Raw genomic sequence first — 10,819 nt, 5'->3', positions numbered from 1 at the left:
TGCAATAACCGCAGGTCCCTTTTATGGAGCAGAGAAGTACTAGTGCCACGCATCCTTCTGATGATCTGGCAAGCACCAGCGTTCTAGTATACCCTGGTCGTAGTCAAACCAGCACTGCAGTATCACATGGTGATGTGGCGAGTCCCATAAGTGCAGTTCAAGCTGGTAAGGTGGCAAGCACAAGTAGTGTCCCGCTGCCACCAAGAAGACGAACACAGGCCCGTTATGCCCATAGTGCCCTTCCTGCTGCATTTGCCAATCCTAATTGGGAACCCACCACTTCTGCAGCACCCGTACTTCCCCCATTCACTGGCCAACCCGGCATTCAGGTGGAAACAGTTGATTTTACGTCACTTGATTTTTATTCACTGTTTTTCACCAAAGATCTCTATAGATCTATTGTGGACCAAAGCAATTTGTACGCTGGTCAACACATCGCCACTATTTCCCAGTCCTCCCTTGCCAGAGATTGGAAACCAATTACGGTTTCTGAATTTAAGCTCTTTCTGTGCCTATCCCTCCTCATGGGCATAACCAAAAAGAGTGAGTTGCGGTCATATTGGTCTACAGACCCAATTCACCGTATGCCCGTGTTCTCTGCCACCATGACCAGGGCACGATACAAGCAGATTTTGCGGTTCATGCATTTCAGCGACAATGAACTCTGTCATCCTCGTGGAGACCCTGGATACGATCGGCTCTACAAAATTTGGCCTCTTGTAAACCACTTCAACCAGCGTTTTGCAGACTTGTTCACTCCCCATCAAGTTACCTGCGCTGATGAGTCCCTGATTACGTTTTCTGGCCATTTTTCATTCAAACAGTACCTTCCCAGCAAGCGTGCCAGATACGGGGTCAAGATGTATAAGCTCTGTGACAGGGCCACAGGCTATACATGTAGTTTTATGGTTTACGAGGGCAAAGATAGTCACGTAGAGCCGACAAACTTCCCTGACTACATAGGAAGCGCTGGCAAGATTGTGTGGGACTTGGGAAGGGGTACCACTTGTTCGTGGACAATTATTACACAAGCGTGACAGTTTTTAGTCACTTGTTTGATCAGCAGATTGGAGCATGTGGCACCGTGCGACCTAATAGCTGGGGCTTTCCCCAGCAGCTTGTAAATTCCTGTCTTAGGCTGGGGGAGAGAGCCTGCTTGAAGTGTAATAACTTGCTCGCTATGAACTGGAGGGACAATAAGAATGTTTTTGTTCTTACCCCCCTTCATGCAGACAGACACTGGTACAAGAAAGTGTCTGTTTATTTATTTCAATTGGCTTTGCTGAATGCTCATGTGCTATACAGAGCGTCAGGACGGACTGGATCCTTCCTTAAATTCCAGGAAGAGATCGTAAGAGCCCTTCTGTTTCCAGACGGTGCTCCAACTCGCCTTCTCAATCCAAATGCAGTAAGCCGGCTGCATGAGAGGCATTTTCCTTATGTCCTCCCGAGTACCCCTACCCAAGCCCAAGCCCCCCAAAGAAGATGTTGTGTCTGCAGCAAGCGTGGATATAGGCGTGACACCCATTATTATTGTCCCCGCTGTCCTGACAATCCTGGTCTTTGCATTGGTGAATGTTTTGAACGCTACCATACACTAGTGGAGTATTAGTGTAGGTTACAGCACTGCACAGAATAGGCACACTTTCACAGGGTCTCCCAAGATGCCATCACATTTTGAGAGACCCCAACCTGGAACCGTTACAACAGTTACCGTTACAACAAAAAGTGTAAAAAAATAAATAAAATAAAAATAGTTGTTGTTTTATTGTTCTCTCTATATTCTCTCTCTATTGTTCTGTTCTTTTTTACTGTATTGTATTCTGCAATGTTTTATTGTTATTATGTTTTATCATGTTTGCTTTCCAGGTATGATTTTTTTTTTATACTTTACTGTTTAGTAAAGTTTAACAGTTTAATTGTTAACCATTTTTTTGTTTTCAGGCACGCCATTCAGCTGCAGTGCAGATTTATTTATCTTGACAGCAACAGCATTTGCTCCCACGATACATAAAGCCGTGACTCCAGCGCTTTCGGAGGTGATTTCACCACCACAATTAAAAAAACAGAACATATATGCCGAAGCATGGGGGCAGCAGGGGTGGAGGAGTCATTTAATCCTACCTTTTGGGGCGGATCCCCCCATGCTTCAGCATATATATATTTTAGGCACAGATTGCATTAAAAAAAAAAATATGTTTTTACTATTTTTAGCAGATACGCCATTCAGTTGCAGATTTATTTATCTTGACAGCAACAGCGTTTGCTCTCACGATACATAAAGCCATGACTCCAGCGCTGTCTGAGGTGATTTCACCACCACATTTAAAAAAAGAGCATATATGCTGAAGCATGGAGGCAGCAGGGGTGGAGGAACGATTTGCTCCTAACTTTTGCGAGAGGATGCCCCCATGCTTCGGCATATATAAATGGTGCATGTATGCCCATCATTAGAAGTGGGTGGATGAAGGGAGGTATTCTAATGGTGAGCATACCCACTGATCAATCTCTTTTTTTCGTTCAGCCCACAGGCTGCATGAAAAAAAAGATTACAATATATGCCCAACAAGGACCAGCAACGTACGGGTATGCTGCTGGACTTTGAGTGGTTATACCAGAATAATGTCTGCAGGTTTAGGTATCATCTTGGTATCATTCTTTTCAGAAAGCATTCGGCTTTCATGTAAAAGCAATCCTAGCGGCTAATTAGCCTCTAGACTGCTTTTACAAACAGTACAATCAGCAACCTTTCTGTGCAATATGGTTTCACAAACAAGGTAAGTATATGCCTCTTTGCTATTTAAAAGAAAAAGAAACATAAGCTTTTATTATCCTTTTCATTTGTGTTTTTTTTTATATCTGTCTGGAGTTCAGTCTTATGTACAGTATATGCTTTATTGGCTGATCAATTTCTGTATCTATATTCTATGGCATATTTATTTTCAGGAATAATGTGCACTCCATCAGAGGAGGATTTGATTGTCAATTTTACACATTTAGCCCAAAACCACCGACCAAAACTGTGAAAATGAGCAACAAATAAAAACATCATTACTAAAAACTGTAAGTACAACATTCATTATTTATTTATATACGTAAATAGATATGGGTACAAGTAAAAAAAAATAGCAAGTTTGAAGTTTTTGATAATTTGCTGGTAGATCATTACAAAGAGGTGCCATTTTCCCAAAACCATTTTGCTATGCTTTGAATGACTTGATAATAAGGACCATTTTTTAAAGCCATGCAAACCTGACAGTATCTAATTTGCCATCCACCCCCTGGTCTCAACACAAGATCACCAGTTCATCCAAGATTGAGATCTCCAGTTAAAATATTATTTATATTTGTCATCATCTCTGTCCAACTCCAGAAGGTGCATTGCCAGGTCCTTTGGGCTTGAATAATCATTGACATTAATAAAAGCATCAACAGGGACAAAACGCTCATAGTTCTCTAGTACAGTTGTGCTAGGTCCCTAGCACAACTGGCAGCTTTTCAGTGATGTAATCTTTGAAGTTCAAATTCTCAAAAGCCAGGTAGAATTTATGAGAGAAATGCTCTTTTGGAAGTCATCCCATGTCAAACGCAAGTACTGCATTTTTACCGCGTTTTTACCAAGTTTTTACCGTGATTTTGCCGTGATTTGCGTTTTTTTTAACGTTTTTTTTTCATTTTTTTTCACTGTATATATCTGGTTTCTAAGCAACCACAGTGTGAAAAAAAAAAAACGCAAAATGCGGCAAAATCGCGGTAAAAACGTGTTTCCAAAAACGCAACAAGCACTGTAAAAATGCTCAAAAGCAACATGCATAGATGTGAATCGAGCCTAAAGGAGAAGTCCAACCAAAGCTCATTTGGCTGTACTTCTCCTATGGATCACAGGAGTGCAATTAGTTTTAGGACTTCAGCCTGCTCTCTGTTAACATCATTGATGTCAGTCCAGGCACCACAACATTGCGGCAATAAAGTCTGGATCTGACAGGTGGCTGGACTGACACCTGTGTCAGCCTCTCAGTGATCTGCTGAGAGCCTGAGCTGGCCATCCCTCATCCCCCTTCACAGCCCAGCTTTTCAATGAGCGAGGAAGGGGAAGAACAGAGAGCTGTGACTGACAGTCTACCGCTTTCTGTTTAGGGAGCTTTGAAAACCAAGTGATCAGTGGTGTTTAATCGCTTGGTTCTCAGTGCAGAGGACCTGGAGACAGATGCAGCATCGGACCTATGCTGCATCCACCTGCAAAAAAAAAATGCTTTACTTCTCTTTTTAAAGGCTATTAGCTGACCATAGGGTCTGAAGATATCTGCATCCTTATGACATGTCAATGTCATGTTAAAAAGGCCATCCAGCAAATGTAGGTTTTTAATGATTAGTGGCAGCTCCAAGTTAAACCAAACCCAATGCTGAAAATTAGGTCTTGGCCCCTGGGGCAGTGATCTTTTATCGTGCATGATATCTATATGATGCATGCCCACGGCATCAGCAATATTGTAGAGATTTCGGTTTGGTGTTAGTTTGCAGTCTAAGATACCAAACTCAGTCTGGCATCTGTCCAACGGGAAGTGGTCTCCAAAAGGCCAGACCCAAACCAGCACAAGAATCTAATTTCGTCTTTTATATCTGTGTAGTACCCTTGTCCTAAACAGGGCTGCTAGTAAATTTAGTTGTGCTAAGTGGTAACTAGCCTGGCTAATTTGTAGTCTTTGAGTCACTGGATTCTGTCCTTAACCTGAGTTTAATTTGTAGTCTCTCTCTTCTGTCAATAGGTGGCACTGTTGCCTTGGCATTAGTAAATATGTAAGTAAATATGTTGTCTCAGCCAATTAGCAGGAGTTTCCTTTGGCTGCTTTGCATGCTGGGATAAGCTATTTATTTGGAAGAAGTCAGGTGATCAGGGTTCTTTCCATCTGGGCTGTGGCCTATGTGGGTGTGTGAGGAGCAGCAGCAGTGGTGTAAGCCTGAAGCCTGGGGTCTAAACACATATATAGAGGCTTAGTTCGAGGGGAGCCTGATCATTGCCAGGAGGCATAGGAGAAGTAGTTGCCAGAGAGATAACCACTCTTGTTGCCGGAGGCAGGTGTCAAAGGGATGGAGTTGAACTTGAAGATCTACAGTGGGATACTGTGAGTGAAGTTGTTGCCATAGGTGACAGCAGTTGCTAAAAAGATACAGATCGCTGCATTCAGCTTAAAGGTACTTTTTATGTGTTGCTGTCTGCTTAGTTCTATTTTTGTCTGCCGAGTCTACCCAGCTGCTATTGTATTTGCCTAAAGGTGTCCTGTTCATATTTAAAAGTGACTGGCGCCCATCTTTCCACCTTACACTGAGGAGGAATGTCAGCTCTCCCTAGCTCTGGGGGTCACCATCAGGCCCTTGGAAGTTGGGAAGACCGCTACATCTGTCTGGAGTTCAGTCCTATGTATATGCTTTATTGGCTGATCAATTTCTTTATCTTTATTCTACGGCATATTTATTTGTACGAATAATGTGCACGACATCAGGGGAGGATTCAATTGTCAATTTTACACAGTACATTTACATTTAGTTTAAACAAAACCATCTTGTGAAATGTGAAAATGAGCAACAAATAAAAACGCCATTGCTAAAAACTGTAAGTACAACATTCATTTTTTACTTATATAACTAAATAAATAAGGGTACAAGTAAAAAAAAAAATAGCAAGTTTGAAGTTTTTGATAATTTGCTGGTAGATCTTCACAAAGAGGTGCCATTTTTCAGAAACCATTTTGCTATGCTAGGAATGACTTGGTAATGAGGACCATTTTTTAAGGCCATGCAAACTTGACAGTAACTCTTTTGCCATCCACCCCCAGTCTTAACATAATATCGAGATCTCCAGTTGAAATACTTTTTATATTTCTCGTCATCTCTGTCCAACTCAAGAAGGTACATTGCCAGGTCCTTTGGGCTTGAAAAATCATTGACGTGAATAAAAGCATCACCAGGGACAAAACGTTCGTAGTTCTCACGGGAGGTTCCTAGCACAACTGGCAACGTCCATGTGCCAAATGCATTTGACCAGAGTTTTTCAGTGATGTAATCTTGAAAGTTTGAATTCTCAAAAGCCAAGTAGAATTTATACTGAGAAATGGTCTTATGGAAGTCATCCCACGTCAGTGCAATGTGTCCTTTACCATAAACATCAATTGGAATATATTTTTTCAGTTCTTCATAATATGCCGTCCTCCAGACACCAGGGTAGAACTTACTAACTACCCAAGCCACCAGTTTGGATTTGGTCGGGATGGTGATATTTTGTGGCTCTTTAAAGGCTATTATCTCACCATAGGGTCTGAAGATATCTGCATCCTTACGAAATGTCAATGTCATGTTAAAAAGGCCATCCAGGCTTTGTAGGTTTTTAATGATTAGTGGTGGCTCCATGTTAAACCAAACCCAATGCTGGAAATGAGGTCTTGGCTTCTGGGGCAGTGATCTTTTATCGTACATGATATCTACATGATGCATGACCACAGCATCAGCAATATTGTAGAGATTTCGGTTTGCTGTTAGTTTGCAGTCCGAGATACCAAACTCAGTCTGGCATCTGTCCAAAGGGAAGTGGTCTCCAAAAGGCCAGACCCAAACCAGGACAAGAATCTCGTTTTGTTTTTTTGGAAGGGGAATATCTGTTTGTTGCGTTTTCAGTAGAGAAAAATCAGACTTATTCCATAAGTAAGAAAATATGACCAAAGCAAAGAGTAGCAGAATTAGGGCCAGTCTTGGATTGAATAAGAACATCATCATTAATACAGTGACTTCCCTGTATGAGACAAAGAAATATGTAAGAAGCCAGTGGACAGTTTATCCCCAAACTTACAACTGAAATATCTGTTTTAGGAGTCCTGACCTATTTTTGGCCTGTTTAGTAAGAAGTGTATTTATAGACATAACATTTTGCTTTAGTTAGGGTACATTCCCTCTTAGCCCTTGTACACACGGTTGGACATTCCGACAACCAAATCCGACGGATTTTGTCTGACGGATTTTGTCCGAAACTGTTGCATACACACGGTTGGACAAAGTTGTCGGAAAATCCGATCGTTCAGAACGTGATAACGTTATTTTCGTTACGACGGGACTACGTTCAGGCTAGTAGCCAATAGCTTTGGTGTAGGAATTTGATCTGAGCATGCGTGGCACTTTGTCCGATCGGAATTCTCTACAAATGATCGGACAAGGTCCGATCGGATCATGTTGTCGCAAAATTTTAGCGACAAGTTGGAAAACTTGGTCCGTCGGATACTCCGATGGAAACAGTCCGATGAAGACCACACACAGTCTGATTATCCGACAAAACGGTCCGATCGGACGCATTCCGTCGGAATCTCCGACCGTGTGTACAATGGCTAAGACAGCTGTCATCAGAATGGGTGCCCCACTGTTCTCCTGGCCATTGATGAAGCTGACATAGGTTATAATGCTTCCTTAGTTTGCCTAAATGGATTGTAAGCATTTCTACCTGCACCTTGTGTTTTTCACCTTACATTTATCATGAAGTTTCATGGTGTCATTTGTTGCACTTCACACAACCTGTAGTACAGGAGTAGGCAAATTTTGGCCCTCCAGTTGTTGCCGAACTACAAGTTCCTTCATGTATCAGTCTCTGAGAGTCATGCTTGTGGCTGTCAGAGTCTGCAATCCATAATGGGACCTTGTACAACATGGTTCTGCAAAAGCTGGAGGGCCAAGGTTTGCCTACCCCTGCTAAAGTGGATTAAATCTTCACATTCCTCTGTCAGCATTTTCTGTTTGTGTAGACGGTCTTTGGTATTGCACTGCACAGGTAATGCATGACCTCTGTCTTTTGTGTGAAAAATGACATTTCCTGTGAAGAAACGTCATATCTCACACTCCCTGGGTCTCTAAAACCTAGTTCACACCAGTCGTTTTTTTCATTCAACCCAGAACGGCTGAACAAAAAAAACCTGACAGCCCAGGAGGAGCCACTGTACTAACAATCCAGCATTAGTACATCGATCTCCCATGCTGTTCTATCATGTTCTGACAGTGGGAGGGCCCCCACCAGAACACTCTGGTCAGCGCTCTCAGTCATTGGTTGAGAGTGCTGATTGGGAGCCCATTGGCAGGCCTTTTCTGGTCATGCCCCTTCGACAAAAGCCTGCTGAACAGCTAGCTACTATCAGACTGCCTGCAGTACACACAGGCCGAATGTCAGCTGGTTTCTATTGAACCGATGCTGCCCAACATTCGGCCCGTGTGTAACAGGCTTAAAGTGACCTTAAATTCTCTTTTTATTGTTTAAAAATAACAAACGTTATACTTACCTGCTCTTTGCAATGGTTTTTCACAGAACAGCCCAGATCCTCCTCTTTTCAGGTCCCCCACCAGCGCTCTGGGCCCTCCCTGCTGAGTGCCTCCACAACAAGCAGCTTGCTATGGTGGCACCTGAGCCAACCTGTTGCTCTATGTGCTCTATGTGTCCATTCAGACACAGAGCTGTGGCTCGGCACACTGACTTTGACAGCTGCGAGGGCCAATGGCACCCGCTGCTGTCTCAGCCAAGGCGGGAGAGTCTCCGGACAGCCAAGGCTCTTATGCAACATCACTGGAAACTTTTAATATTAAAGTTAAATGATGTGGCTTTAGTTCCACTAAATGGCTCTCGTATAACTAAATCTGCCATGAAATACGGTGGCAGTGTTCTGACGAGGAAGGTCCCCCCCTGTACTGCGCGGGCGCATCGCTTATGCAGTACTGAGGACAAAGGAGACGCCGAAAGTCTCTGAACATGAACAGCTAGCTGTTCATGAGCTCTACACGGCGCCTGTACAATTAATAGTACATTCTGTCACATGTTCCCACAGGCTTCCGATGCTCATGGGGTGGATTTCTCAAATGGGCGGATCTCTGCCGGGCATGTTAAGATATAAGCATAATAAAAATGAAATCAGTATTGAAATTGCTTGTGTTATGTATGTAACATTAAACTACCCGCCCTTATCAGCTCTGGCCATCATTGTAAAACTCCTTCAGTTGCATAATCAGCTCTGCCCATTCTGAAGGTACACCGCCCCTTTTACGAGCATCGGGAGCGTGTGACAGAATGTAATATTAATTGCGCAGGTGCCATGTAGAGCTCATGAACAGCTGTTTATGTTCGGAGACTTTCGGCGTCTCCTTTGTCCTCCGTACTGCGCAAGCTCTGCGGGGCAGACACTATCGGATGGGGGACATTTCTTGACAGGACACCAGTACAGAAGAAAGAGAATGCTTACCTCTTCAGCTGCCCACACTGCCAAATACCACTCTGATGCAGATAAATCCTCAGCTGAAGTTTCTTCTGAAACTTACAATTCTAGGAAGAACAATCTTCTGTGTCCCCGGCAGTGCTCACTGGATCCTCCTGCTGATAGCTACATCACTATAAGACACAGAGAAGTATAGGAACAATAGATTGTTTAGTGTAATAAAGTGTATGTAAACCCTAAAAAAAAAGCTATAAATATATATATCTCATACTGTACATATCTCAGACCGTTGGCGCTATATAATAACAATAATTTAGTAATAATATATATATATATATATATATATATATATATATATATATTATCTTCTTGTCTGTTAAAGTGGAGTTCCACCCCAAAAAAAAATAAAAAATGATTGTACATAAAATAAATAAAAAAAAACATTTGAAGAATTTTCTATTTTTTTTTACTCACCTCTAAATGCCTGTTGCTAGGGGGTCCCTTGTAGTCTACCTCCTTCAGCACCTGGGCTTTTGACGTCACTTCCCTCAGTGCAGGAAGGGAGCTCAGCTTCCTAGGCAATCATCTGGGACACGTCACAGGTCCCAGATGACTATGCAGCCAATCAGGGCACATGGCGTGGATTGCACATGCTCAGTGGGTCCCCGGCTGTGAAGCCACAGCCGGGTGCCCACATTTACAATATGGCTTCGATCCCCCGCATCGCTGGACCCTGGGAAAGGTAAGTGTCCGACTATTAAAAGCCAGCAGCTGCAGTATTTGCAGCTGTCTTTTTTTTTTTTTTAAGCGGAACTCCGCTTTAAGTATACCATTCAGAGGAACTTGTTCTAGCTGTTTGGTAAGTGTGAAAAATATTTGTTGATTCTGTCAATAATCCAGTTCTATTCAGAGCACTCTACAGTGTTATCTCAGACCATTTTATCAATCCTGAAACGATTACTCTGTGAACCACAGAATACCCCCCACAATGTTTTGGAGAGGGGGGGATGTTCTGTAGTCCTAACAGATTTCCGTACTTGTACACAGAGGGAGCCAATCAGTGAGTCTGGTGGCACGTGTGCGCCCCCAATGCCGATCACAGCAATCAAGTACAGGATGTGTTTTATAGCAGTAAGTAAAAAATCTTTCATTTTTTTTCACAATGGTCGGCCTTTTTTTGTTTAACCACTTCCCGACCAGCGCACGCCGATGTACGTCGGCAGAATGGCACAGGCAGGCAGGTACGTCCAATCTTAAATGCCGCCCTGCCTTCGCGAGCGCGCCACCAGGACCCCCGTGAGTATACCTGCAATTATCTCACGGGGCGGCTGAACTGGGAGATGCCGTTGTAAACAGCATCTCCCCGTTCTGCCTAGCAACAAGTGACACTGATCTTTGCTCCATGTGATTGGAGCAGAGATCATTGTTCACTAAAAGAAAGCCCAGCCCCCAACAGTTAGTAACACACCCCTAGGAACACTTAACCCCTACACTGCCACCCCCTGGTTATCCCCTTTACTGCCAGTGTCATTTACACAGGAATCACTGCATTTTTATAGCAGTGATTGTTGTATAAATTGCAATGG

The 10,819-nt window shown here is 43.1% G+C and overlaps 1 protein-coding gene and 1 pseudogene across 1 annotated transcript; both read right to left on the bottom strand.

Annotated features, from left to right (window-relative positions):
• Positions 1-3,062: 3,062 nt before the first annotated feature.
• On the bottom strand, positions 3,063-5,560 carry LOC143987647 (4-galactosyl-N-acetylglucosaminide 3-alpha-L-fucosyltransferase 9-like; annotated as a pseudogene).
• On the bottom strand, positions 4,596-9,441 carry LOC143981663 (3-galactosyl-N-acetylglucosaminide 4-alpha-L-fucosyltransferase FUT3-like). The gene is made up of 2 exons (XM_077479664.1): positions 9,261-9,441; positions 4,596-6,784 (listed from the first exon to the last, which is right to left on the bottom strand). The coding sequence occupies exon 2, from the start codon at positions 6,766-6,768 to the stop codon at positions 5,716-5,718; it is 1,053 nt and encodes a 350-aa protein (XP_077335790.1). The 5' UTR covers positions 6,769-6,784; positions 9,261-9,441; the 3' UTR covers positions 4,596-5,715.
• Between the last annotated feature and the right edge of the window lie 1,378 nt (positions 9,442-10,819).

The sequence above is a fragment of the Lithobates pipiens genome, unplaced genomic scaffold, assembly GCF_037356315.1.
Source record: "Lithobates pipiens isolate NorthernLeopardFrog02 unplaced genomic scaffold, aLitPip1_a1.2 Scaffold_1, whole genome shotgun sequence".
Taxonomy (NCBI): domain Eukaryota; kingdom Metazoa; phylum Chordata; class Amphibia; order Anura; family Ranidae; genus Lithobates; species Lithobates pipiens.
Note: the sequence above shows the minus strand (reverse complement) of the source record. Positions and strands in the feature narration are given on the sequence as shown.

Bases quoted from the DNA above. Each gene is read 5' to 3' on its own strand.
- LOC143981663 (XM_077479664.1), bottom strand. From the start codon at position 6,768: ATGATGATGTTCTTATTCAATCCAAGACTGGCCCTAATTCTGCTACTC.